This window comes from Ptychodera flava, chromosome 9 (assembly GCF_041260155.1).
Source record: "Ptychodera flava strain L36383 chromosome 9, AS_Pfla_20210202, whole genome shotgun sequence".
NCBI classification, from domain to species: domain Eukaryota; kingdom Metazoa; phylum Hemichordata; class Enteropneusta; family Ptychoderidae; genus Ptychodera; species Ptychodera flava.
The window spans coordinates 6,307,288-6,334,156 of NC_091936.1; the positions used below are offsets into that span (position 1 = coordinate 6,307,288).

At 37.5% G+C, this 26,869-nt stretch overlaps 2 protein-coding genes across 2 annotated transcripts; both read left to right on the forward strand.

Moving 5' to 3' along the window:
- The first annotated feature begins 5,511 nt into the window (after window positions 1-5,511).
- LOC139139861 (uncharacterized) lies at window positions 5,512-12,339 on the forward strand. The gene is made up of 2 exons (XM_070708805.1): window positions 5,512-5,734; window positions 9,526-12,339. The coding sequence occupies exon 2, from the start codon at window positions 9,554-9,556 to the stop codon at window positions 10,373-10,375; it is 822 nt and encodes a 273-aa protein (XP_070564906.1). The 5' UTR covers window positions 5,512-5,734; window positions 9,526-9,553; the 3' UTR covers window positions 10,376-12,339.
- Window positions 12,340-20,493: 8,154 nt separating this feature from the next.
- Window positions 20,494-26,453, forward strand: LOC139139862 (uncharacterized). The gene is made up of 5 exons (XM_070708806.1): window positions 20,494-20,663; window positions 21,185-21,306; window positions 21,861-21,969; window positions 22,458-22,593; window positions 24,998-26,453. Exons 2-5 carry the CDS (start codon window positions 21,270-21,272, stop codon window positions 25,133-25,135), a joined length of 420 nt encoding a protein of 139 aa, XP_070564907.1. The 5' UTR covers window positions 20,494-20,663; window positions 21,185-21,269; the 3' UTR covers window positions 25,136-26,453.
- The last annotated feature ends 416 nt before the right edge of the window (window positions 26,454-26,869 follow it).

A 26,869-nucleotide genomic window follows, 5' to 3' on the forward strand; every position in this document is an offset into this window, starting at 1 on the left:
GAAAAATCTTCATCGGGGCTCACACATACAAATAAATCACAATTCTCGTAAATAGAAATTTTATTATTAAAATACTTTCTAAATCTTTAGTTGTACTAAGGATGGAATGCTACGTGCTCTCCCTCGTAGGGTATGGAGAAATGTAAAGTTGCGAATTGAAATTCTAAAGAACTCGTACAGCAATGACAAACTATCAAAGTGGGTAGTATTTACCGCCTTGAAATGGTCAAGATTTTGCCTATAGAAGCAGATGTGACCCATGTGTTGCACTATTTGATGTGTTGCACTATATGCACAGGATCTAGAGAACGTCGGGACACGTTGCTAAGTTTGCGCCACCTACGGCGTGATCGACGAAACGTAAATACAGTGAATCATCGATCATACCACTTCGTCACTGTTGCTCATCTCCAATTCATTAGCATGAACTGATGCACATAATGATTAGTATGACCATTGCATTACAGAGTTGAGCTATTTTAGTTTTAATATATTATGCACTGCCCGCAGATACTCCATGTCCAATTATTGGTGTACTCAACAACAACAGCCAGTCTTTCCCGTCGACGGTGATCAATCCCAGTGAAAACATTTTAAATATAAAGTAACATCAGTTTGTTAAAGCCTTGCTGAAATGACTTTATTTTGCACAATCACCGACTTCAACCACGGTCACTCCACAAAATCAATCAAATCTACGGTATTGCCGAGACACAGCCATGTGACGACAATAGGTCAATGTACAAACCAATGATCATTACAAGAGTCAATCACCGCCCCTCCCACAGTAGATCAATCTTTTAATGTTTTTTTTTTTTCAAGAAGGGCACAGTGCATGCAGTTTTAAAACTCTTTGCTGTATCCAGATGAAGCAGTATAGCGTTTGCTGCTGTACCTATACCACAGACTACTGTAAAGCCACCACTATAGGGAAAAATTGCGAGACTAGAGCGAGAAAATGACGCTTTCTCGCAATCACTGAGAATATGTCCTTATTCTCACCGCTGTCGGTGAGAAAATTTTAATCTCCACTGGAGATTGGTGAGAAATGCACTCCTTGGCGAGAATGATCAAGTGTGAGAACAAATTCTCACCAGTGAGAATAAAATTTTCTCACCGACAGCGGTGAGAATAAGAACAGATTCTCACTGATTGCGAGAAAGCGTCATATTCTCGCTCTAGTCTCGCTATTTTTCCCTATAGTACACGGAAACCCGATTATCATGGCGTTCCTTTGTGCATCTACAACATCATCAATATAAACAGAAACCATAACAAGAAAACACATTTGTGTGTAATTTTCTATCGGTCTCTCCAAACGTCACCTTGCAACAGCCTTGATATATTAAATTGCATTATTATTATTGTTGTTGTTATTTATATTCATTTATTGGTTTATTTACCACGGCAGGATAGTTATGCAGCGTGCAGAAAGATTTTGAAATGGACGAAAGATAAGACAGAAAACAGAAAAAATCCAGAGAAATGGGAAATCGAGAAATAGTTAATAGCTAGTCAAACCTGAACTCTGATACGTAAGATAGTATGAGAGAACGACAGCGAGGGCGTTTTCAAATAATTATTTAAAAGATGAATTAAAACAGAATTGAACATTCTAAAAGCACGGAAACTAAATACAAACAAATGCCTACCTAAATTACAAAAAAATGATCAGTATTGGAGTGCTGGCTGAACTGAAACTTGGAGGTAAAAACGAGACCCCATCCAGCTCCACGATTGAAACAAAATTAAGGTTTGCACAATTAATGTGAATTGGACTTTCGTTCAAAATGTTTGCACATGAAAAAGAAATGCAAAATGAGCTTATTTCGTCCATGATTAGCTCCATGTTTCGTCCTAGTATCTGATATTTAAATTGCAAGTAGAATTCGAAGGGATCCTTTGTCCCAGCAAAACCTCGTAGCCTAAGGCTTTGAGGTCGTAAAGACACCGACAGATGTTGACAACGGAATCATTACCACTATCTGATACCTACAAGCTATTGCTCCAGATGTCACAGCCCGCACTTTTCAGTATACCGGTATAACGGAGCACAGCTTTAATGATATGTAAATTATTCAAGTTTTTAAACAATGAGGTTATTAAATTAACAAGCATCTATAGAAAGTATACCGTATTGAGGCGGACACGTGCGGGTATGACACATTGGTGTCATCATGGACATAAGATGATGGCTGTGACGTCACTGCTAAAACATCCGGGTTGTTCTTTATTAAAACAATCACATCTACTGGATATGTTACAAAAGGCATTGATCCCATTCATCGTCTGTACAGAGGCAAAGCCGTAAAAAAGTATCAAAGTGCGTTGTTCCGGAAAACATACATTCACATTGCACACACGGTTGATTAAGTAAAGGTTTGAAAGTCAACTGCACCCGACAGATTGATAACACTGTGGAGATACATGATAATCTGCCATACCAAAAAGCCCATTTTCTCATGTACTTCACTACTCAACTCCCGATTTGTTAAAACCTTACTGATTTGTACTGTACAAGAAAGGGGGCCCTCAATGTCAACAATTACGCGTCAAATATTTGAAAATTATCACCAAATTTCACCAATTTTTCGTCAGGATCTCACCAGAGCTCGTCCAAAAGTTACCAGGGTTGTACATTAAACAGAACAAAAGGCATCGGCGGTGTTTCTGCCTCTCTTAAGGCTTGAAATCCAGCGGAGGAAAAAGAAAAGCTGTATCCACCCCAGTTTCACCATAACGGTCAAAATTGACATCGATTTGACCAGTGAAGGGGTTTTGGAGAGAAAGTGTTAGCAGGCCTCTTTGAAGGGAGATTCACGAACGGTTTACGTGGGGGCAGCATTCCGGCTCAAATGCAAACTTCTGGTCTTGGAAATGCTGACTGCTAATGCAAAAAAAGAAATCATTTTTTGAATAAGATATTTCCTACGCATATGATATCACAGTTTCATTTGCCTTCATATGGTATATCTATATTATAATAGCAATATTTATGAAAATAATATTTATATCTAGAAAGGGACCTTAGTGGTTTGATCAAAGGTATGATGAGAAGTGGCATATTATGTGTGTTCCTTGCAGCCTTCAAAACCTCATTATACAAATCATGAAACTTCGATAAACATTTATTGAATATGATGTAAACATGAGTCATGAACACATACACGTCACAATGAGCCCTTTTTTGATTGAAATCACAACAGCAGCCAAAACAATGTATATGCTCCCAAAACAGGTATTATTCCAGCTCTCAAAACAGACAGGTCAAAGTTCGACACCGTTCCACAAACAGGCTGGAGATCAGGTGCCGACAACGAAGCTGTTCGTGCAAAAAGGTATTCATGCGAAGTTTTTAGCAAGCGGGCATTTTAAAAAACTAATCAGCGGGCGCAACACGGCGAAAGAGAAATTTCAGTTTTTACAGTGGGTGGGGAGAAAATTTTAGACAGTGCACGTGGGTATCATAATAGATTTCAATACAAAATCGACACTAGCTAACCGTTTTCCTTTTGGAAAGACGATATGTAATCAAGTAAATAAGTGGGCGGGAGTTTCAGTGGTAGGGAGAGGGCAGTGGGGAGCTTGAATTGTGGTGGGGAGTGGGGAGCGGGCAGACCAATCAAAGATACTGGGGGTTGGGGGCAGTGGGCCACAAAATTCAGTCACATATTTTCCCCTTGTGCCAGTGGGAGGGCGGTTACGAACAGCTCTACTTCCCCCTCCAAATTTTGTGGCGGACGGAAATTACGGCGGTGATGGAAGGACGTACAGACAAGCCGATACGAGGTGTTGCATTTGAACACCAGCAAATAAGAAATCCTACTTTATTAACAAATCTAAAGGTTTATAAACAACAAAGCCGTACTTTCTTTTCGAAATCTTCTCTCAGCCCTTCCCGTTCAAGTTTCGACAGAGTAGAAAAAACCTAGATATTTGATTTTTACCTTCGGTGGACTACAAATTCTAAATATGCTGGGTCAAGATAGGATCCTATGGCAACAAAAGATTTAAAATGCATACACAGTTGCTTCACATACCAACTTTCTTTTGGCGGAGTCAATGACAAAGGTCATGAATTAATTTGATGCGAATCAATACAATTTTATGAGCATACACGTGCACCTGTAACAACATTTGATGAAAAGAATAAGACCATACACGTGCCACAAATCTATTAGTGGTCAGTGTGAACAAATGCGTTTCCAATTCAGTGACGAGAACAATAGACATTTGCATTGTACAGTTGTTTTCATAATTAACCACTGCTCGGCAACGCTAGAGCATCAGGCCAAGAAAAAAATCTAACGTTTCCGGTAACCGTTGGTAAATCACGTCTTTTTCAACGCATATTTATGAATTAATTTTGCAATTTATTTCATCCATATATTCTTCCTTTGGCATGTAATATCCAGATATTCGTATATTCGCTATTTTCCGTTAATTTCACATGAATTTCGAAAACAAAAGAAAAACAGCGTGCCGTTAATGAGTAGTCGTGGTTCCATAAAGATATCGATAGCCAACATGTCACGTGACTGATATTGTTATTCAGAATGACTTACTTAAACTATGATCTGGTGTACAAGTGGTGTTTGAATTCCGAATTGAATCACAAAGTACTTTGAAGTGAAACCATACTCTCTGAGACTTTGTGAACAATAGCACAAACGTATCAACTCACTAGCACAAATAACTCAAATATACAATAATACTGCCCCCTTTTCCTTCCCTGTAATTGATTTGTTAAATGTTATTTGCGTCAATGGAAATTTAATATTCTATCCTATGCTTTTTATCACCGATAAATATCAAACGAAAGTAGAGAAACCATGGATACCATTAACGATCTAAAATTTTCCCCAGTTTCTATAATTGCAATAAGGTAGGTCAGCGAGTTATTTGTAATTGAATTGCAACCAACTACTTTCAAAAAAAAAACTTTCTACGTTTTATCACGAAAATAAATATCTACATGTAACTGACTCGCTTGAACTTCACGATCACGATGTATTGAGAGGATTACATCCCTGGCAATTAAGCGTCACAACCTATGTACGGCAACAGTTCCAAATGTTTGTTTCTTGATGAAAATACCACTGTTATTCTTCATTTGATTCCGACTTACGTTAAAGTCTCTACACCCAAGTACTGACTTCTAATCATATTCAGAGTCCCTCTGTGTTCTTTTCTTTCAAAAGTATTTTGTTTCCTCTGTCTTTAACTTATGTATCAAAAGACCCGATGTAGGGTTTCGTTCTTGTTCTCTCCGCTATAATCATAATGCTACGACAGACAAAGACATATCTCAACAAAAGAATTTAACAAAAGTTCTCCCACACGCCTCGTGATTTAACCATCATGGGTCATGAATAGATGACCCCTTATTTACATTGAATCTCATTACATTCTAATTTATGACTCGGAAACGATCAAATCTTCCTTTGTACTAACCCGATATAGTGGCATGCGGCCTCATTATGTAAAATGTCATGTGACATCCCTCCTGCCAATCAGAATCCATTTGCCGATATGACAATATGACAGCAGAAAAGGAACACTCGTCGCAATATGAAAATTTAGGATATAAATAGGGGCAAGGACCTGGTTTTACAGTTGAATCCTCGAAAAGGAGTCCTACACTTCGCTCTCTCGACGGTGGAAGTACAGGAAGATCACAGGCAATCGCATTTTGGAGAAACTGCTCAAGAATTCGTTTGCCTACTCTGTTGAGGTAAGCGTTATGTTTTCGATCAGAATTCGACTTAAAATCAATCGGCAATGTCATAATTGTTATGTATAGTTTTCCATGCACATTACACTCCTGTCTGAATGTCTGTAAGACTTGTAGCAAATGTCTGTACTATGTTAAATGGTGATCTGTTACAAAGGAAAGACAATTTCGACAAAGTCACGGTCGAATTAAAATCAAAAATGGCGATGCCATGAAATAAAATGAGCAAGGGGACTGAAATCCCTCCGTGTTTGCTGACACAAGCTAACACACCTTGCAAATGTGTATTATCATAGTTGCCGAAACATGTCCAGGCTTATTTTATTGTCTTAATAGTTTCAATTCAAAGTCGCGTTGAGTAAATAAAGAAATATTGCTTAGTAAACACAACATGTTACTCTGACATCATACCGACAATATCTCACATTGGAGAGCAACGAATTCTATTTTAATTCCACCCAAACCTGGGTCATTTTACTTAGTTCTGTTCCTTAAGTCGATGTCTCGTCCAGATTCACCATAGTCGTCGTTTTTGAATCCTAACATCAGCTACAGCAATGAACTGTGTGGGCTTCAATCTCATTCTTCAACCCTTGCACCATGCTATTAGCATAACAATACATGTATTTTATTTTCTGTCTGAGCATGCTGTGCGCATATTTAAAAAAATCAATGGCATGAAACAACGCAATAACACTACGATCGAAAGGTAAACTTTCACTTAAATATGGTGATTAAGATCGGACGTGGAACTGCGCAACTTTTGTTTTCAAAGACAGATATTCTAATGCAGGTGACCTCCAGATGAAAGTGTATCTTACCAAATTAAGAATGGCCTAGAATTTGTCAATTTTAATCACAGAATGAAACGCTATCAGTATCTAGCCCTTTGTATTTTTTTATGAATGAATGGATGTATGAATTGAACGGTATAAATAGATTATCTCAAACGAAAATTATGGGCAGATCGGAGTACATAGAATTATAATCTCTAGTACAAGTACCAGAATTGCAGTAAAAGTATTTTGCAAAAGTCTCTTCAATCAATACATTTCAAATAATCTACTTTTTATTTCACCAAATACTGTGAGAGCAATCGTTGGTAGGTAAAATCAAACAAAAGAAGTAAAAGATCGTTATTACACCGATTACAGTGCATTATGTTGAAGCGTTTTTAGTGAGGACAATGGAAATTGTATGTCAGGGCGAGTCTAGTCCATGGCCGTAACACAGGGAAAAATTACAGAGCAAAAAATATAATTTTGACGGTAGTATATTGTTTTGACAATATCACTTGCAGTGCAATATAAATTTAATCGTGTGACGTTATGTAACATGAATGGTTCAATTTCAAACATGTCAGGGCGAATCTACTCCATGGCCTGTAACACAGGAAAAATTACAGAGCAAAAAATATCATTTTGACGGTAGTATATTGTTTTGACAATATCACTTGCAGTGCAATATAAATTTAATCGTGTGACGTTATGTAACATGAATGGTTCAATTTCAAACATGTCAGGGCGAATCTAGTCCATGGCCTGTAACACAGGGAAAAATTACAGAGCAAAAAATATAATTTTGACGGTAGTATATTGTTTTGACAATATCACTTGCAGTGCAATATAAATTTAATCGTGTGACGTTATGTAACATGAATGGTTCAATTTGACGTTCAGTTTGACGTTGTTAGTCAACATTCATAAAATATATAGAGCATTTATACTGTAGAATCTAAAAAATCAAATTTCATTTCCTTGATTTATATTCGAATTAGAAGCTAAGTTTAAACGTCTTCGTACTGGGGTACCCATTGAATATATCGACGCGATATTTTCGAAGTTTACATTTTAGAAAAACAATAGAACGCCATTCCACGAAATTTACATCACAATTAATGTGAAAGTTTTGTCAAAATGGTAGGAAACAGGTTTTGTAAAGAAAATAGCCTGAAAATTTTAAAGGGCATCTGACTGTGCTATAACTTGATAGCTATCGTCATGTTGCAATATGTTTGTTTTTTTAAAATAAAGCAAAAGAGTTCATAAATCCAGTTATAGCCTGAAGAAGTAGATGTGAAATTCCAGATTGAATGCCATTGTTTACAGAGTAATTAACATATATACTATGAAATGAACATGTAGACGCCTGTCATTGTAGTAAAGTGAAACTCTGTTACTAATGATGTACGGTGCCGTATAAACTGATGGGCGATATATGTAGTCGGCAGTGAACGTACCAGGCAACGATTCTCTAGATACTTCCCTCGTGAAATATTAGTTAGTAAATTAGTACCCTCATTTTGAAAAGGTGTTACAGTCAAGAGTTTAATGTGATAATCCAAGAAATTGTTAAGATCTTTCATTGATCCCACAGGGAAATTCAACTTGAAATGTTCGCAAAACAATGACAAATAGACAGGATAATTTAACCATGATGGGTCTATTATATTCACTGAATGATTGAAATAATACAAAATACTCAAAAAACAGCAGAACTAGAAAGTAAAATTTGGACTTTATTAAATTTGGACTTTAAAAATTGAGATTGTACATGATAAAAATGACAATCTGTACCGCTACGTGTCTGTTGGTGGTGGTCTCAGACGGTACTGTCAAATTCCCCATAAAGGGTAAGGGTAGAGTTTGCCAAGATATGTCTTAATTTCTCTGAAAGACGCCAATCATCAATTTTCTCAAAGACAACTGAATTTCCCATGTAACTCTAACTTTATTGTTGCAAGATATCATCTGTTTTTGTCGTGGTCCGAAATTACAAGCACACAACCTAAAGTTAAAATGCTTAGAGCTAAGGCGTTATAAACGTAGCTATTATAGTATTGGATCAATATTTAATGATCGTAGCTCATGTAAAAGTGTATATATGCGACTGTTATCTGTCCCCATGATGTAATCGATGTTTTCACTGAGCAAAAGCTTATTATCAAGGCCTGTATAGATTTACTGTTTCTTCGTATTTATTTTGAACATTTTATGTTGTACGCGCCTCCAAAGTGAAAGACTTCAACTTTCACTCAAACTTTCCTCAAAGGGACATTAGCTGTAACTGTTGACTAATTTTTCACTATATTTTAATGTATCAACTACAGAATTTTACTATAATCCGATCAACATGACCACTGCCCGTTGTCCTGCTTGCCAACACAGCCTGAATACGTGAAATGACCATTGTTATTGTAAACAATAACAATGCAGATTATACGCATATAAGGTATATTTATGAGCTAAATATTAGGAATTTCTCCATGGTTCAGGGATTCACACCAGAAACTGCAGATGATACACAGAAACAAACAAAATAAAAAAAAATGACCAAAGTTACAGCTAATGGATCTTCAACCATCCCCTCACAAATCAAGGATAAACATCAGAGGTCACCATACAAAGTTTCATACCTTTGAAATTCAAAATGCCCGCCATTCCAGTGTTAACTCTATGAGAAACATTAAATTTTTGATTTTCGAAAAACTAATACGGGTAATTTTTTTCTTCCTCAGAGAGCTTTAAAATGAGCCATCAGAAGCGGTAGATAGGAAAATAATGAAAACGTTCCAGGATCCAAATATCTGTCCCCGATGCGCATTCCACTTTGATCATAAATGTTCCATCTTGCACTGATGCATTTGCCTGAGTGTTTTTCTTCCTCGATGCTAATGCTATTGTTTGTCTACACGGTTGAAATATTATATATGGTTTTTCATTGGTCATATTGTTTTCAATTCGAAGAGGTAGATGTTGTTCTTATCGTTTTCTCTCCCCTTTCCTCTTCAGAAAAGGAAGTTCACATAATTTGTGCACGATGGCAGACAACAGACCTGTGGTGAAGGTAATTCAGAACATAAACGAGATAATCAAGAAGTGGGCACTGAAAGGAAAAGACGGCCAAGACAAATATGTGGTAGAGATTATTAAAAATACCCTTGAATTTATTCAAGTCGGTGATATTAAATACAAACCAATCAGGAAAATGGTGCCGAGCGAGACCAATCCAGATGAATTCATAATTATACCAGATGCCGGTGATGATAGCGCCGAGGCCCCGCCACCAGAGACGTGTACACGCACTGTTCACACAACTTCTTTCACAAACAACACAACAGCCGAGTCTCAAAAACATCATTTTAAAGTGGAAAGAAGCGCAAAGAGCAGCTACAGTTGGTCGATGACAAGTGGACACACGTTCAGTTCAGAGGCTGGCGTTTCCTTCAAACCCCCTAACGTCGGCATCGATGTCGGTATTGAATTCTCCAAAACAACTTCTGAAGAGACGAACACGGTGAACGCCGACGAGAAAACTCGCTTGAATACCATTGAGTCAGATGTAGTCGTACCTAAAGGCAAACGTGTAAACGTGAAACTAAACATCACGGAAGAAGACTACATCGCTAGGTATGAAGTTCAATACCGCATCGAGGGTGAAGTCTGCGTCATCCTCAAGAAAGGCGATAAGCTAGAAGACAGGAAGGGAGAGGCGCAGGACATTTTTAAGGGATACGATGGATTTGATGTCTTCCCAAAGAAACCAAACCAGAAAGGTTATGCAACATTTGTAAACAGAGGAGTTTTCATGGCAAAGAGAGAAGTTAAACAGGAGCTAGAGATGAACGATGAGGACTTATGATCGGGTTGATAATCTTTGTTGGTTCATCATGATCAAAGAAATGAATTCATTTAAGAATTCAAAATTAACACGATTGGAACTAATTTGGGATAATTGGATGGTGAAGTAATGTCGGTTGAATCTGCAAATGTAAGTTCATCTGCCTTTCTTCATAAGTTACACACTTGTTTTTATGAGTAATTTGCAATCTTGCAACATTCGGGTATAGGGCTCCTAAAATTGTTGGGAAATTTGAAAAATATGAATATCCAATTATCCAATTATCGTGTTAAATTGATCCACGACACACGCAACAATAAAACGAGATTCATAAACATTCAAAATAACACGGATTTGGAAGGTGCTATTCTGTATTCTTGCTGTTTTACATGATTTTGATTACATTTCTGCCGAGATAACGCAGAAGAGTGATGTGCAAATGATATAATTTGCTCAACTTACAAACTAATAACAGCTATTTTTATATTTTAACATACAATATTCGGCATAGTCATCGGTAACGAATCAAATACAGTACAATGCCTTGGTGATGGCTTGTTAGTCCCCACGGACACCGTCCGGGGGGACTTATAGGTTTGGTCGTGTCCGTGCGTGTGTGCGTGCGTGCGTCCGTCCGTCCGTGCGTGCGTCCGTCCGTTCACGCAGATATCTCAGAGATGCCCGAAGCGATTTCATTCAAACTTGGTACAAGGATTACTTCATATGTCATACAGATGCACGTCGATTTGTTTTGTGATACGATCCAATATGGCTGCCAGGCGGCCATTTTATTACGATTTTTTCATGTACAGAGCCATAATTCAGGCATGTTTCAACTGATTTTATTCAAAGTTGGTACAAGGACATTGACCAATGTCATAGATATGCACGTCAATTCTTTTTGTGATACGATCCAATATGGCCGCCGTGCGGCCATTTTGTTACGATTTTTTCATGTACAGAGCCATAACTCAGGCATATCTCAACCGATTATATTCAAACTTGGTACAAGGACATTGACCTATGTCATACATATGCACATCAATTTGTGTTGTGATACGATCCAATATGGTCGCCAGGCGGCCATTTTATTACGATTTTTTCATGTACAGAGCCATAACTCAGGCATGTTTCTACAGATTTTATTCAAAGTTGGTTCAAGGACATTGACCAATGTCATAGCTATGCACATCAATTTTTTTTGTGATACTATCCAATATGGCCGCCGTGCGGCCATTTTGTTACGATTTTTTCATGTACAGAGCCATAACTCAGGCATATCTCAACCAATTTTATTCAAAGTTGGTACAAGGACATCAACCTATGTCATACACATGCACATTGACTTGTTTTGTGATACAATCCAATATGGCCGCCGTGTGGCCATTTTATTACGTTTTTTCATGTCCAAAACCATAACTCAGACATGTATCAAGCAAATTTATTCAAAGTTGGTACAAGGAGATTGACCAATGTCATACATATGCAGGTGAATTTGTTTTGTGATACGATCCAATATGGCTGCTGTGCGGCCATTTTGTTATGATTTTTTCATGTACAAAGCCATAACTCAGTCATATTTCAACCAATTTTAATCAAAGTTGGTACAAGGACATTGACCTACCGTATGTCATACATATGCACATTGATTTGTTTTGTGATTCGATCCATTATGGCCACCATGTGGCCATTTTATTACGATTTTTTCATGTCCTGAACTACAACTCAGACATGTATCAAGCGAATTTATTCAAAAGTATTTTTATCACAGACCTAATGAAGAGGACTCTATCCTCTCTGAGGACCTGTAATCAAAGCACCCATTAACAAGTGGGGACTGTGTCATCAACGATGACTTGTTTAGCAAGAAAATGGGTTTGTTAAGTTAATGTACTTTTTCCAGATTGTGCATTATTGTACAAACTATCATTTATGCTGTAATTTTTTTTCTTCAAATAAAGTTGACAAATTTGATTCATCCGTAATCTTGTTGTGGTACAATCTGTTGCACGACTAAGTCTTCTTTTTCTGTCTAACCTTCCGTGGAATGCAATGTCTTAGCGGTCAAAAGTAGACCAAGCGGCATGGATATTAATTTCACGCCTGTTTTCAACATTGCTCGCTATTGAAAACATAAATGTAATCACGATTCTTCTATCAACTTCTGATGGACAAACTTACTTGAGATTAAACTTAGTGTACAGAGTGCTGCTGTTCTTGTGAGTTGCTTGGTCTTCGTATTTGTTCAAATTTGTCTTTGCATAATTGCAATTTATTGACCTTATAGTTGCACCTGACCAGTTCTGCATACTACGCGTCAACGGTCACAGTTGCGTTTACGAATTTTATTCACTGTACACAGGTATTGGAATACATGTACCCAACATTTAGCCCATTTCCGTGCTACAGCGCCCGCAGTCGGATGTAACGGGAAATAGATCAGTAGTGTGTTATTAGTTACGTGAAGAGCGTAACATTTGAAAGAATGCCTTTAAACTGAAAAAAACTGTTCTTTCTTCAAAGTTTCTTAGTGAAAGGAAGGGCGATGCTAGCCAAATCATCTGGAAAACGGCCTATGGCCGCCAATACTCATCTGTGGATTTGTTGATAGCTGACAAACAAAATCCCGCTGACAACCAAGATAACAACCAGGAAGTTATGTACTCGACTCTTTTAATCACCCCCTGCTCTTATCAAGCGTTGCAGATAGCTAATTGTAACAAGCAAAATTTGCAAGCGGAACATAAACTTTTGAAACAACTTACAGAAGTATTACAAAAGTATGATAGCATATTTCAATTTCATATTCTTACTCTGGTAGAAACAAGTGTAAAACGACTTTGACAAAAACACATTTTCTATTCGTATTTTTGATGATCTGCGAAGAGATCCTGCGACACCATACAGAAACTAGAAAATTGGAATACAATTTCATCATGAAATTGACTGCATAGAGTTTATCAATATTCATAAGAAGCGTGTTGCCTGAAGGAAAACACTATTGTAAAATACTTTCATATATTTTTTTTTACTTTTACTATGATTGAGACCACGAAATCTGTCCCCCAATAATCTTTTGACATTCTCATCAAATGAAAGATTCACTGACCCATCCATCATACATCGATTCATCATCCATCCGTGGATCCAAAATACACGAAGATACTGGTGCTGTTTCATTCTGTCATTGAAGATGACCTTTTCTTAGTCATCGTAAATTTAGAAAGATATCTTTTATGTTGAGGCTCTGACGACTACCACAACAGAAAAGAAACATGAATTGTCTATGTGCTACTGTGTGAACGAGGTTCTTAAACCGCATGATGATTGTCACAGCAGCTCCAAGCCAGCAACTACTTCAGAGAACATTTTCAGATGTCAGAACGAGGAACTTTGGAAATTTGATTTTCCTTTTATTTCTGGACAAGCGTTTTAAAATGCCGGTCTCCGTCTTGTAAATTAGAATTGAACTCCTCGACGGAAATGTGGTTGAAATCAATAAACTTCACGGAAAGTTACATTTTCAAAATTTGTCTTGTAATTTATGAATATATAATTTATGAATATATAATTTATTTGTTTTATGAATCTATTCACACGTACAAAAAACCTGAGAGACAATGGGCAATTGTTGAAACGCATTCACTCTAGGGTAAAAGATAACTCAGCGTTGACACCTCGTCGTTTTTGTAATCATGGCATTTGTGCGTTCTGTGAATGAATCCTTATGAGTTCAACATTTCTCTTTGGTTGGCAGGTTCAGGCGTTCACGTCTGAGCAGCGACTAAAATAAAACCACCACCCTCAGCTTCGATGATTTGTATCCCAGTGCTCGATTCACTCAAGCCATTCAAACTTTTCACCTACCAGATCATGGAACAACACAGCGAAGCTCGTTGAATAATGACGCGACCACTTGGTCTTCCGTGTCTCTTCGGCCTAACATCTGGTATCCCAATATTGCACACTAAGAGTCGCACGCAATTGACTATGTTGAATTTTGCGATGGTGGATATATCACAGAAATCATGGACAGCATGTGTTGAAAGTCTCTTAAATGTTCGTGCCAGAACACTGTTTACAGTGGCATAGTTTATTTAATATCTTGGCCCCGGCATATTCAATACTTTACGATAAAAACTCGGATGTGAAACTGAAATTTATCCGCATCATGTGTTGAAATTCTCTTCCGTGTGCATGCATTGTTTTCAACGGCATAATTTATTATGTATCTACCTCCTGTCGTACTCAATAGATCACCAGGATTTTGCGATAACCTATCACATTAAACTGAAAATTATCAGCAGCATTTATTGAAATTCTATTCAAAAGTCTCTTCGATGACATGTTTTATCTTGGCTCTGTCATACTCAGCCACTTCCCCCACCTCCCTCGCAGAGCCCAGTCAGTGGTATTGATGTACCTACATTCATCGAAGCAAGCATTTTAAGTTCATCGAGTATTCAGTGAGATTCGCTTGAATTAATGACAATCCTCTTCATTTCTTTTACAAAATAATTGACAGATCAGCATATCGTTTCCAGGTTTAGCATACCTGTACCGGCATTTTTACTTCGTGAGTGGGATGGGGTAGTTTATAACTCAGTGTATTACCCAGGGCGAATGACTCATTGTCTACCTGATCAAACGACAAGATCCCACATTTCTTTAGAGCGTTTTACCGGGCAGAAAAGGATGAATAGAGGATTAATGGTATCAAAATATAACCTTTATTCGAAGACATTCTATCAAAATAAGATATACACTTCTAGTCTGTTGTTGTAGTCGTCGTAGCTGAAGGTCGTACACAACAGAATATCTATATTGGAAATTAATTTTGAACGGTGCCATGTCAAACTTCAATGAGATCGATAAAACTGTTCATGCATATTATCCTTATAAAAACAACAATTTCTATGTCTCTCACGATCCCGTAGTCAACATCTACACAATGTAAATTTGCAATTTCTTACAAAGAAGTGATTTCAATTTCGACCTCAGGACAGCAAGCTAGAAGCATATGTTGTTATCCGATATGTGAACGATATCGTCAGGCTAATAGATAGCTGTCATTGCAGCTCCGAATCAGAAGCTATAGTTAAGAGTATTTTGATGTTGTTTGTGAACGAGGAACTCCGAAAGCATTCGATTTTTCTTCTATTTCCGGAGAAGGGGTTGATCATTGAGAGTGAAACGTCAGTCTTTGTCTTGGACAATTCAAAGTCATTGCGTCACCATTTATCTCGTTAAAGTCAATAATCTGCATGATAAGTAACGGATAATTGTGAAAAATAGCCAAGTAATTTATGAATAATAATTACTCATTTTATGGATCTATTGTAAACGAAATCATAGACAAGTTTTCCTTGCTTTTTTGAAGCGCATTCGGTCATAGAATATGATAAATAAATGTTGTTTGAGTTGTCATAGTTTTTTTAATTTCTAATTTTGAGACTGAATAAATCCTTGCAGACGTTTTTCTAGGTTTTTAACGCTGCCAAGCGGCTTGGGTCGTTTCACCTCCAATCTCACCCTCGATGATCTTTGACCTGGTCTTTGATTTGGTCCGTCCATTCACAATTGTGACCTTCAAGATTACTGAATCCTTCGACAAGATAGGCCTACATGATATTCCTCTAAATTGAAACTCGTCCAATACTGATACGTTCACTTGACAAGTTAGTCTTGTGTGTCTCAAATCGTCTGCTTCACATCCGGCATCCCAATATTGCGGCATGTATTAAAACTCAATAGATGGTATGGAAGTTCACTATAAAAACTCATATGTGTAACCGAAAATCATCAGCAGCATATGTTTAAATTCTTTTCAGCGTGCATGAGAAAACGCTGGTTTAAGTAATGTGTTTCAGTTTGCGTCTTGGCCCTATCACACTCGACAGATTATCCGAAAATGTATGATAAAATCCAAATACGAAATGAAAATCAGCAGCAGCACATGTTTAAATTCTCTGCAGTGTTTTAAACGGTATCTTTCATTTTATATCTTCGTACTGTCATACTCACGAGGTCGTGTGGAATTTTGCGATAATCAAATTCAGAAATGAAACTCAAAATTATCAGCAGCACATGCATATTGTTTGGTTTTCGTATTTAATGATATTTTTCTTTGCACAAACGCAATTTATTGGTCTTATACTCGCAGCTGACCGGTTCTGCATATAAGGCGTCAACTTGATGGGGCAACAGTCACGTGTTTACAACTTCGTCCAATGTATATGGGTATTAGAATATTTTCCGTTCGGGGTTTCCAACAAATTGCAAGTTAAGTTTACATGTAAGTTACAGTAGGTGAAACAACCCTGAAAAAACAGACAAAGTTAATTCATAGTGAGTCAATTTGGTCGGTACCTCACCAAAAGCGAACATATTTTAACGTCATACAGAAAAACATATGGTCATTAGCTATATTTAGATACAAGAGTATAACGTCTTGTTTGCTTTTGACTTGCCGTTGTTAGTCTAACAAAAAGTAGTTTATTTCATAAACCATGTCTAAGTTTCTCTATTCATGTCATATCAAAGATTTGCTTATAGCGACTCAAGGTCAAAGAAAACTCATATTCAGCTAATATCTCATATCCAATCAATGTATTTGAAGCCAATTGTCCAGTGTAAATGTATAGAAAGGGGATCCCATATGTATTATCAGAGTCATTAGGTACTGGTCAGTCCGTCAACTTAACATCCATCTTAATTGATTTCATGTCTAAGCTGGTACCATTTCTTATTGGCGTAACTTTTTAAAAACATTTGGTCCATTATAATCAGCAGCATTATGTTTTCAAGTCCCCCTTTAAACCTCACAGTATTTTCAAGTCTCCGCAAATGTAACCCAAGTTTTATCAAGCCTCCAATTCAAAATTTCCCCTTTCCAGAGGTATTTTTGAACACAGCCTAATCGCCAGACAACAGTTTACAAACAATAACGTGGTGTTCAACAAAGAGAGTAAAATGTAATTTCTATTTTAGTTGCGTTAATGCTACCAATGTTACGGCAATGCAATCCTTATTATCTTTTCTTCCCAAGTTTCGACGATATACTATTTCAAACATGTTCTAAATTTACAAAAGTGCTTCTAAATATTTCAACTAGTTCTGGTTGAAATAAATTTCATGATAAAATTCTGCGCGAGTCAGACCTCTTGGTTGTTTACACTGATCATCTCTTTTTCAGTTCCGTTATGGCAACGTGTACCTATATATAAGGAGGTGAACGTTGGGGGCACCTCGGCAGGATTGCCAATTTTTCATCAAGTGACAGTGCATGAATGTCACACAAATCAATGATTTTCTCAATTCCGTTTATGACAATCTATACATATCAAGCACTGGTCCTTCATACACAAATCGTTGACTGTCTCAGTTTGGCATTGTGTACCTATACTAAGGTAGGTGAAAATTTACGGCACATGGGCAGATTTGCCTACTTTCTCCCGTTGGCAAAGCATGGATATATCTGAAAAAGACTTCTGAATTTTCCTGATAACTACCTGGATGTGAAAATATCCTGACGAACATGAAGTAAAGCAGCGGCGTTACTTTAAGAATAAAAAATTCGTGAACTTCAAGATAGAGCTGACGAAAAATGTACCGTATGTTTGGATGCGTCATCTCATCTTACATGTGAACGTATAGATCAATATGACTCGACCCTAAGTTTTGTTACCTCACATTCAAATATTGGGGTTTTGGTTGACTTTGATATCACATTGCAATATCATCATTTCTAACGAAAATGGAACCCGTTTTGGTCCTCTAGAACAATTTCATGATCTTTCTGTCTTCCCTGTTAAAGAAAGCATATAACACGATCGGAACTAATCTGGGAATTAGATCTCCATATTTTTCAAATTTCTCCAAAGTGTTAGGTACCCTATAGCTTAATGTTGCAATATTGCAAATTACTCATAAAAGCAAGTGTATAAATTAAAAAGAAAAGTAGATGAGATTACATTTGCAGGTTAAATCGACATTACTTCACCATTCCAATTATCCCAAATTAGTTCCAATCGTGTCATATACGAGAGACTATAACACTTTAAGGGTTTGAGGATAAACATAACACGAGGTAAGAAGCTTCGGCGATTCATCTTTTGGTAAAAATTAATTTACCATGGTGTCATGACAAATGGAAAAAAAGGAAATCTCGAGTATCGCCGAATCTCGGTTAAAAAAAGGAGAAATGCCATACTTAGTATTTTTCAGTCTGTCCCACTCAATAAATTATGTGCAATTTCCAATAACTACTCAGATATGCACAACCTCAAATCATGAGTTGCATATGTTGGAATTCTTTATACAGGGTGCCATTATTGAGAGGAAACTTTTCAGCGGTATACTTTATTCCGTATCTTTTCCCTATCACAGTTAGCCCCATCCCTTGCAAACCAGCCAGCAGTCTTGATGCGCCCTTTTTCCATGGAAGCCATAATTTGTCATTTCGATTGTCATGGCGAGTATTCGCTTGGTTAATGAAAGTCTTGCAGGCATGGTATTTAGGCAAACTGTGAGCATTCCAATTGGGACAAACTGTGCACCACTTCCTGCAGATTTGTTTCTATATTCATATGAAGCTGAGTTCATCCAATCTCTCAACAAATCTGGCTGTAAGTGAATTGCCAAACGTTTTACAATAATAACACACACAGATATATTGATGACCTTTCAAGTTTGAAAAATCCAAACATATCAAATTATCTGAATTATATTTATCCAGATGAGTTAGAGATCAAAGAAGCAACAGAAAGTGCGAATTCAGTTTCATACCTTGATCTGTTTATCCAAATAAGACATCATGCTCTGTACACAAAGCTATATGACAAGAGGTATGATTTTTATATTTAAATTATCAACTTTCTCTACTTGTCGAGCAACATTCCATCTGCTCCAGCGTATGGTGTACATAATTCACAGCTCCTTAGATACTGTAGAGCTTGCGAGTCATATGATGATTTTCGTGAACGACATGCCTCATTGGCTTTTACGTTAGTGAGACGGGGCTTCTCGGAAAGTAGACTTGCAAGATCTTTTAAGAAATTCTATGGTAGATATTGGGACATGGTTTCCAAATATGTCACAACTGATACGCAAATGATGCCTGACAGTATTCCAAACTTTGACCGTATACGGTAGCTTCACTGAGTTGCCATTGATTTTGACATTTCAGGGCTATGCTTGACGGGTGTAGCATGCTAGCAGGGTACGCTTACCCATTCCGGACACCTGGTACCACCACTTATAACTGTATTCGTGGTCCAAGATAGCCCTTCATTATCTTGTAATATTTTCATTTTGATACTTTATGCTAAAGGACCTGGGATGCTATTTATCCTTTGAAAAAACTTTTGAGAGAGATTTCAACTTGTCATGCTTCCTTGAAACCCTCTTTATGTTTTGTTTGTTATTCTCCCTTTGTTTTGCGTTTTCTTTTGCTTTGTAGCCCTTGTCCTTCCTTCTGTCAATAATTTTTGGTAAAAAATGAAGCCGGAAAAAACAAACAAACAAAAAAAACCCAAGCTATACAAAAAACATCCAATGAACTTGTCCCAAAGCTGAAAATTTAGGACTATAAGGTATGATAACATTTGTGTCTTCTGCGAGTCTGACTGTCATAGTGCTACTGTCCCGATAACGCGTAACTAAAAAACATGGTGTCACCAGTTTCGCCGCTGTCTCCAGAATTGAACGAATGATTTTGAGCAGTACATATATCCAGTGATCTATCGCTTGATCTTTACCAGTTCGGACTTGCGAGGTTTGGGCAAAGGTGTACATATGGATATAAATACGGGTAAACTTCATTTATGATCTCTGTATACCCAGTACGCCATCACCGGTAGCTTGTGAATTTCTCCAAAGATGTCAAATGTAATAATATGCAGCCACGAGGTCCATCTTGTGCAATACTCAGTGTCTTGCGTGATAATCGCAAATGGCAATAAATTAGTTGGGTTCTTTTTTGATGTTTGCGTATATATTGTATTTCAAGAAGTCGGCATCTGACCAGATCTGATCAGTCCAGTAATCACCGCTATGCAGTGTATTACCCCCTACATTAACATAATTTTATGAAATGTGTGCATTTGCATTGATAATTCGTTTGCATTCCGCTTACAGTCAGTCGTTCGTCTAATTACAAAGATGTAACAACCGAGTCAGATGGACCAGCTGCGTGGCATGTGAAGCTGAATATTTTATACGGAAGGCTTCCAATCCGACTGACGAAACGGTGCTGACGACAGATGATGCGATCAGGCTGCAAAATTGATCGTTGTACTGAATAGACAGGGTAAGGTGTGAACTGTACTTAATATCATTTCGCATTCTCTGTTTTCTTATTTGCCCATAATGTTACTTATCTATCCGGCAAGGGAAGCCATAGCTGCCCGATGTTGAAACGGAGTGTTGACTGTCGTCTTACCATTTGTTTGCTTTCTTTTATAATAATATGTGCTACATTACAGCATATTGTCATACCCTTTCACCTTTAACCCTTGACCTCTTCAACCACAGAATCCGCATATCATTAATTTTACCGAATTCAAAACGGGACTTTTACTCGGAAACGATGGCATATTGGATGAATACGTTTCTCAGGCATTGGTTTACATCACAGCTATTATATGCAGGCCTAGACGATAAAAATTACCTCACATGAACAGCCATATCCATTACAATACTCTTGGGCACACAATATAGGCAGACGCATTACAATTACATCGTCTGTGATGGCCCATTATATGTGTATACCATATTCGATCTTCTGTGCCCAAAATAAAATCCATTATCACATGTCTTTCCTGATTTCAGTGACATCCTACGTTTGATTTATGGTTCAGAGTCAGGGTCAAGTGTTTCAATTACGGTGAAAGGAAAATGACGCTTTGACGTCGCCATGTCTGAAACGGCTGTAAAATTATTGACACAATACGGTAGGTACGAAAAACTATCGTTCGTCTGTTGAATGCATGTAATTTTGTCTGCTGTAAGGACCGGAGCCACTGGCCTAAATACGATTAATGTTCAGGTGTTTTTGGTCGTAGAATTTTGGTTTAAGGGCAAATTGTGGATGATTTTAGCAGAGCGTTTTGGTTAAATTATGAATTTAAACCATAAAGAGCGAAATAAGGAATTTTCGACTGCTGTATTTGAACGGTTACCAATACCAAACGCTGGGGGCGCTATCAAAAAGAAATTCAGTTGCAATTGAATACTTTGCACATGAACGATTCCGTTGCATGCGGATGCTTGCGATCTCCGACTAGATGACTGCTAAGAAAAGGCTTAATCTCATTTATCATGTCTCTAATTTGACCATGGTAACCTACGCCACGCCTTGATTAGTCATGGAGGGAGTCAGAGATGGCAGAGAACGCAACTTTATGTTTCAGTCTACATATAATTCACCTGTTTCGTCCTGCTTCGTGGAACAATCAACATGTAATGTTATACTTACATGTAACAACAACTACTATCTTGCTTGCAGAAGTTTGGGAAAACAGATCATATGTCAACATCAAGGTCAGACTGACAGGGATCACCTGGTTGAACGTCAAACGGGGAAGAATTAAACTTACTGTGTCATTTCAAGACAGGTACACTGATATACAGATTTCAGATTTGTTCATACATTTTCTACTTGACATTCACTTGACCCAAGTTTAAGATTATAAGAGTCTAACAAACCAGGTAATAAAAAGCTGAGACTAAAGTAATTTCCATCTTGAACTCCAACACACACACACACATACATACATACATACATACATTCATACATACATACATACATGCTTGCATAGATGCGTAATATGTACATTTATTCTCGGTATATTTGATAAAGAGCATGGACCATGCAGACTATTTTTTTATGAAAATGCCAAACTATCCACACATATGTATAAAATAAAGTATCTTCATAAGTTGTAAATATAACAATATGATGAACGTGTGGTAACATATGTCTGTGATCAAACAGTGAATTGCAGGAAGTTGAATAGTTTTGTTGATTACGCGCTTGTCGTTCAAACCAGATGTCGACAATTTCATAATGGGCTGTATTTTTGCTTAACATATCGATCACCAGATCGCTAAACCTGAATGTGACAGGGGAGTTAGGAAATTACAAACTACCAATCAACGGGAAGGAGTTACACAAGAATATCATTGGAGATTCAAACCCATCGAGAAGTCTGCTTCGTAGAAGATATTGCAGACACCAGGTACAACGTTGTTTTCCTCCTTTGGAATTGTCTATTGAGAATTTAAGTTTGTATCTGTCCAGATTTTCTGAAATGTTGCTAAATGTTATATTTCTGTGACAATCCTAGTCTTATATACAGCCGAATGTTTCAACTTAACTTTTAAATCAGTTAACGTGTCCAATGATCTCTACTTCAATGTTGCAAATTTCACCTGTCTGCCCTTCTATCCAGTTTCCACTCAAACGCACTGACGTGGCCAAGTAATCATACCGAAACGATGTTTAAGTGTTTGAGGGATTCATTTGCTTTTGAAGAGTACCATTTATTTGATGGTCGGGCTTCAGATGTGTGAATAAGACTAGCAGACATATGGTCACAGACACACTGGTAGATTACTCTCAAATCGCATGAGACCTGTCCGAAATGTTACCTAGATGCCACCATGTATCATGTCCAATCAAGGCGCAATAATATATGTAGTTACATGTAGTATAAATAAATTGAAGAATGTAATACTTTCAATCTTATGTAAAAATTTTCCTCATGTAACGTCGTTTCCTTACATGTACTGTCTATTCACTTTGAGAACCTTATTCGACAAAGTGGCGACAAAATATTTACCTCTTAGAACAGTTCTTTAGGCTGCGTTCAAAAATAACGATTGAGGGGGGGGGGCGCTGGAGGAATCGCGATTGAAATCTATTTTTTTCAGATCCCCCTCAATACCCTAAAAAATTTCAAATGCCCCTCTATATGATGAAAATTTTTCAAGTCCCCCCAAACTATCACAAGCATGCATATTTGTAAAGGATGTACGCGCACACAAAATAAACACGTATTGCGCCGTTCCGCTCGCAGGTGTACAACACTACCTGTTATTAGCTGTTTGTAAAGTAATATTCCTATGGCAAGTTCTTAAATTGATTCATTTTTAAACTCATCGGTGAACTTTTTGGATTTATCGGTCTAAGCCAACTTGAGTTAATCCAACTCTGCCGAAGAGCAAACAAAATGACGATCATGAGAGAGTAGGCAAATTGTGAATTCTGGCTAATTGCCACATTGTAAAAAAAAACTGAGCTCAGTGACCTACCAAAAATTTGTTTCAAAAGTAGAACACATATATGAATTAGATGCTACTCAAAATTGACAATACTGGAAGGTTAAAATATTCCATTACATAAATGTTTTAATCTCTGAAATTTTGGGTGTAATAATGGCACCTTTAGTCACATATTTTTTCATTTAGTCTTTACTATTCAAAGTTTTATTTTTGTATTATTTTATGACAAGAATGTGAAAATTTAGAATATCAAGTATGTTGACCCCATCTTTTTTCTTTAATATTTGATTATTCTCATATGCCAAGAATTCAAAAATTCCCGACAATTTTTCAAGTTTCCTTGTCTTCCGTGTGTTACTCTCTGGTCTGATCTTGTGTGCAGGTATGTTTCATTTAACTGTCATGAGCGTCATTTGACTCAAACTCTTTCTTTAACTACCAAGTACATCAGGGTCAGAGCTATCTCTGACACTGCTCAGGTATGCAGTGACAGTGACACTGCAGTATCAGGGCGGTACCTGATAGTGACACTGTCCGTAGGGAATAGCTGTATTAACTTTGGTAATTTTGGCAATATTTTGTTTCAGTTTATTAACAGTGTGTTCTTGTCTACTCCCTACAGCATGTTGAAGTGTTCAGTTTTCAGCTTGCTATCACAGCCCGTGTATGTGTACCATGCATTTGTATCACTGACAACTGACTGTCAGTCTGGACTCTAATTAAATTATCACCTAATACATATTTATACAAGCTTTGTCGACAAACTAAATATTATGTGTTTGGGCATGCTGTAGAGAAACAGCAAGAAACTGTATTTGATAAATTGCATAAGAAATATTGCAAAAATGATCAACAGTTTCAGCTTCTGCCCTGTTAGTAACAGGCTCAAGTTCGTTTTTTTTACAAAAAATCACACATGATTAGATTTTATCGAGATAAAAAGTAATGAAATGTGGCAAAATGGTTCTAGATTTATTAAATTATTACTGACATTACAACAATTGGATGGCATAAAAATGGTATTTATTTTTCATTGAATTACCTGCAAAAACTTGGAATTGGAAAATGTAAAACAAAAAAGGGAACCAAAAAAATTTTCAAGTCCCCCCCTACAGGTAGAGCAAAATTTTCAGGTCCCCCCCTCTACTACCCCAAAAATTTTCGAATCCCCCTGAATTCCTCCAGCTCCCCCTAACCCATCTTTATAAAGTAGACTTGAAAACTGGTGACAGCGATAAAAACAACTCTGTTTCTCCTCCTCGTCATCATCACTTTTCATCATCATCATCATCATCATCATCATCATCATCATCATCATCATAATTTTCTTTATCGCCCTCATTGTCTCTTTGTTCTTAGGTGACCGAAAATTACATCACGCTGATCCTACGGAAGGAAGTACAGGAGTCCTGGATGAACAGAAGCAATGAAATAGTTCTGTTGGCCGAAAAGAGCGACACTGATAGTCAAAGTAACGACAGTGGATGTGATAAGTGATATCTTAGATCAACATTAATCCATTATTTGGTCAAAGTTGAAGACAATGTACCTCGATATCATAGCAGAGTTTTTCTGAACTAACCATCACGTATTGTCGCCATATATCACTTTCATCTCATTCTACTTGACTTGTTCATTTAGGACACATGTTGTAATGACTCGTTTAACTGAACGATAAGGCGGCCATTACGTCGAGCTTAGCAAAGGCGAAAATCAAAAGAGACGCGCTAAATTTTAAGGGGAGTGCTTGTAAATCTCTTAGACCGTGCCTTTAGAAAGTTTGTTTGGAATATTATTCCTCGCTATGACATATTGAAAACAGGAAATTTTCAAATGCACATGCTATTTCTGAAAATGTGAAACAACTTTGGGGTCGGTGGGTTAAAAAAACCGTAAGATCGGAGAAGGGACACGTATTTTCTCTTGACCAACATATTTAATCCTGAAAATCATTTGAGGCGCTTTGGCTATGCCCCAACAGAGAAACGAAAATTCACAGAATGATCTTAACCGATTGATCGTGGTATAATTTCTAAAAGACGTTGTGCTATAATGTTCATCTTGTTTGATCCTATTCCAGCGGTCACAGAGTATCAACTACTAATTAAATTTAATCAGAGACACGCATGCAACATACTCTGGTTCTGACATAGGAGAATTAATGGCGCCATTGCAATGCATAGAGTAGAATTGGCTCTGGTCTTTAAGTAGCGTGTTTTCTCTTTAAAATAATTGTCGCTGTCATCAATATACGACGGCAGCAGAGTTACTATAAATAGAATTGAGCTTAAAATTATCTCCCCTCTTCAACGAATGAATTTGCTTTTGAACTTCTGCGACAATCTGAGATTGTCCGAAGTATGTTGGTTGAACGTGTAACATAGGGAGTAAAGTCTCCAACAACACGTTGCATGAGTGTACATCGACTTACTTTAACATGACAATTATGCGGCATCTATTGTCGGGGGGGGGGGGGGATAAAAAACTGCTCATCACAAAGGAGTAAATCTGCTCAACACTGCACATTCTTTTTGCTTCGAACTCAAGGGTTGAAGAGTATCTTATAGCTTCCATCACCTCTCGATTACAACAAAATTGTATGAAACGTGACATTTCCTGTGAAGACCTCTAAGTGGTCCCTGACTTCAAAGTGGTCCCCGTAGTTGTAATTGAACTGAAATTTTACGCAGTCCAGGGATTTTTCCATTCCTATATTTGCATAAAGTTGTTAAACTTTGTAACATTGCCAATACTAATCTGTTATTTTGGTCCTTTTTGATATATGCGCTCACTTTTATTACTTTTTCTAAATTCCGATGCATTTTACCAGTCCAAACTGCGCGTCCAATTTTTTCACCTGGTTAGGGTGTCTCATATTAGCATCATGGGAGATTGCGCTGCACACGGCACGGTCGAGACCAGCGACCGCGACCCACCGATCACTTGTACGGATATGCGGATGTCCATACGGCCTAGCAGTTTACTGAGTGAGTACCAGCTCAAACAGTCATTAATTTCAATCTTGTTGCTCGACGTTATATTTCATACTCGCATACAGGCGTTCTGTTTACTGGGTAGCTCTGCATGGCAGGGCTGTGTGTTACCGGCGTTATACGGCCTCCCACCACATGTGTTGGGAGGTCGAGGTCGTATAACGCCGCGCCGCTAACACACAGCCCTGCCATGGCCATGCAGAGCTATATTTACTGGGTAGTTTGTTTTATGCTACGT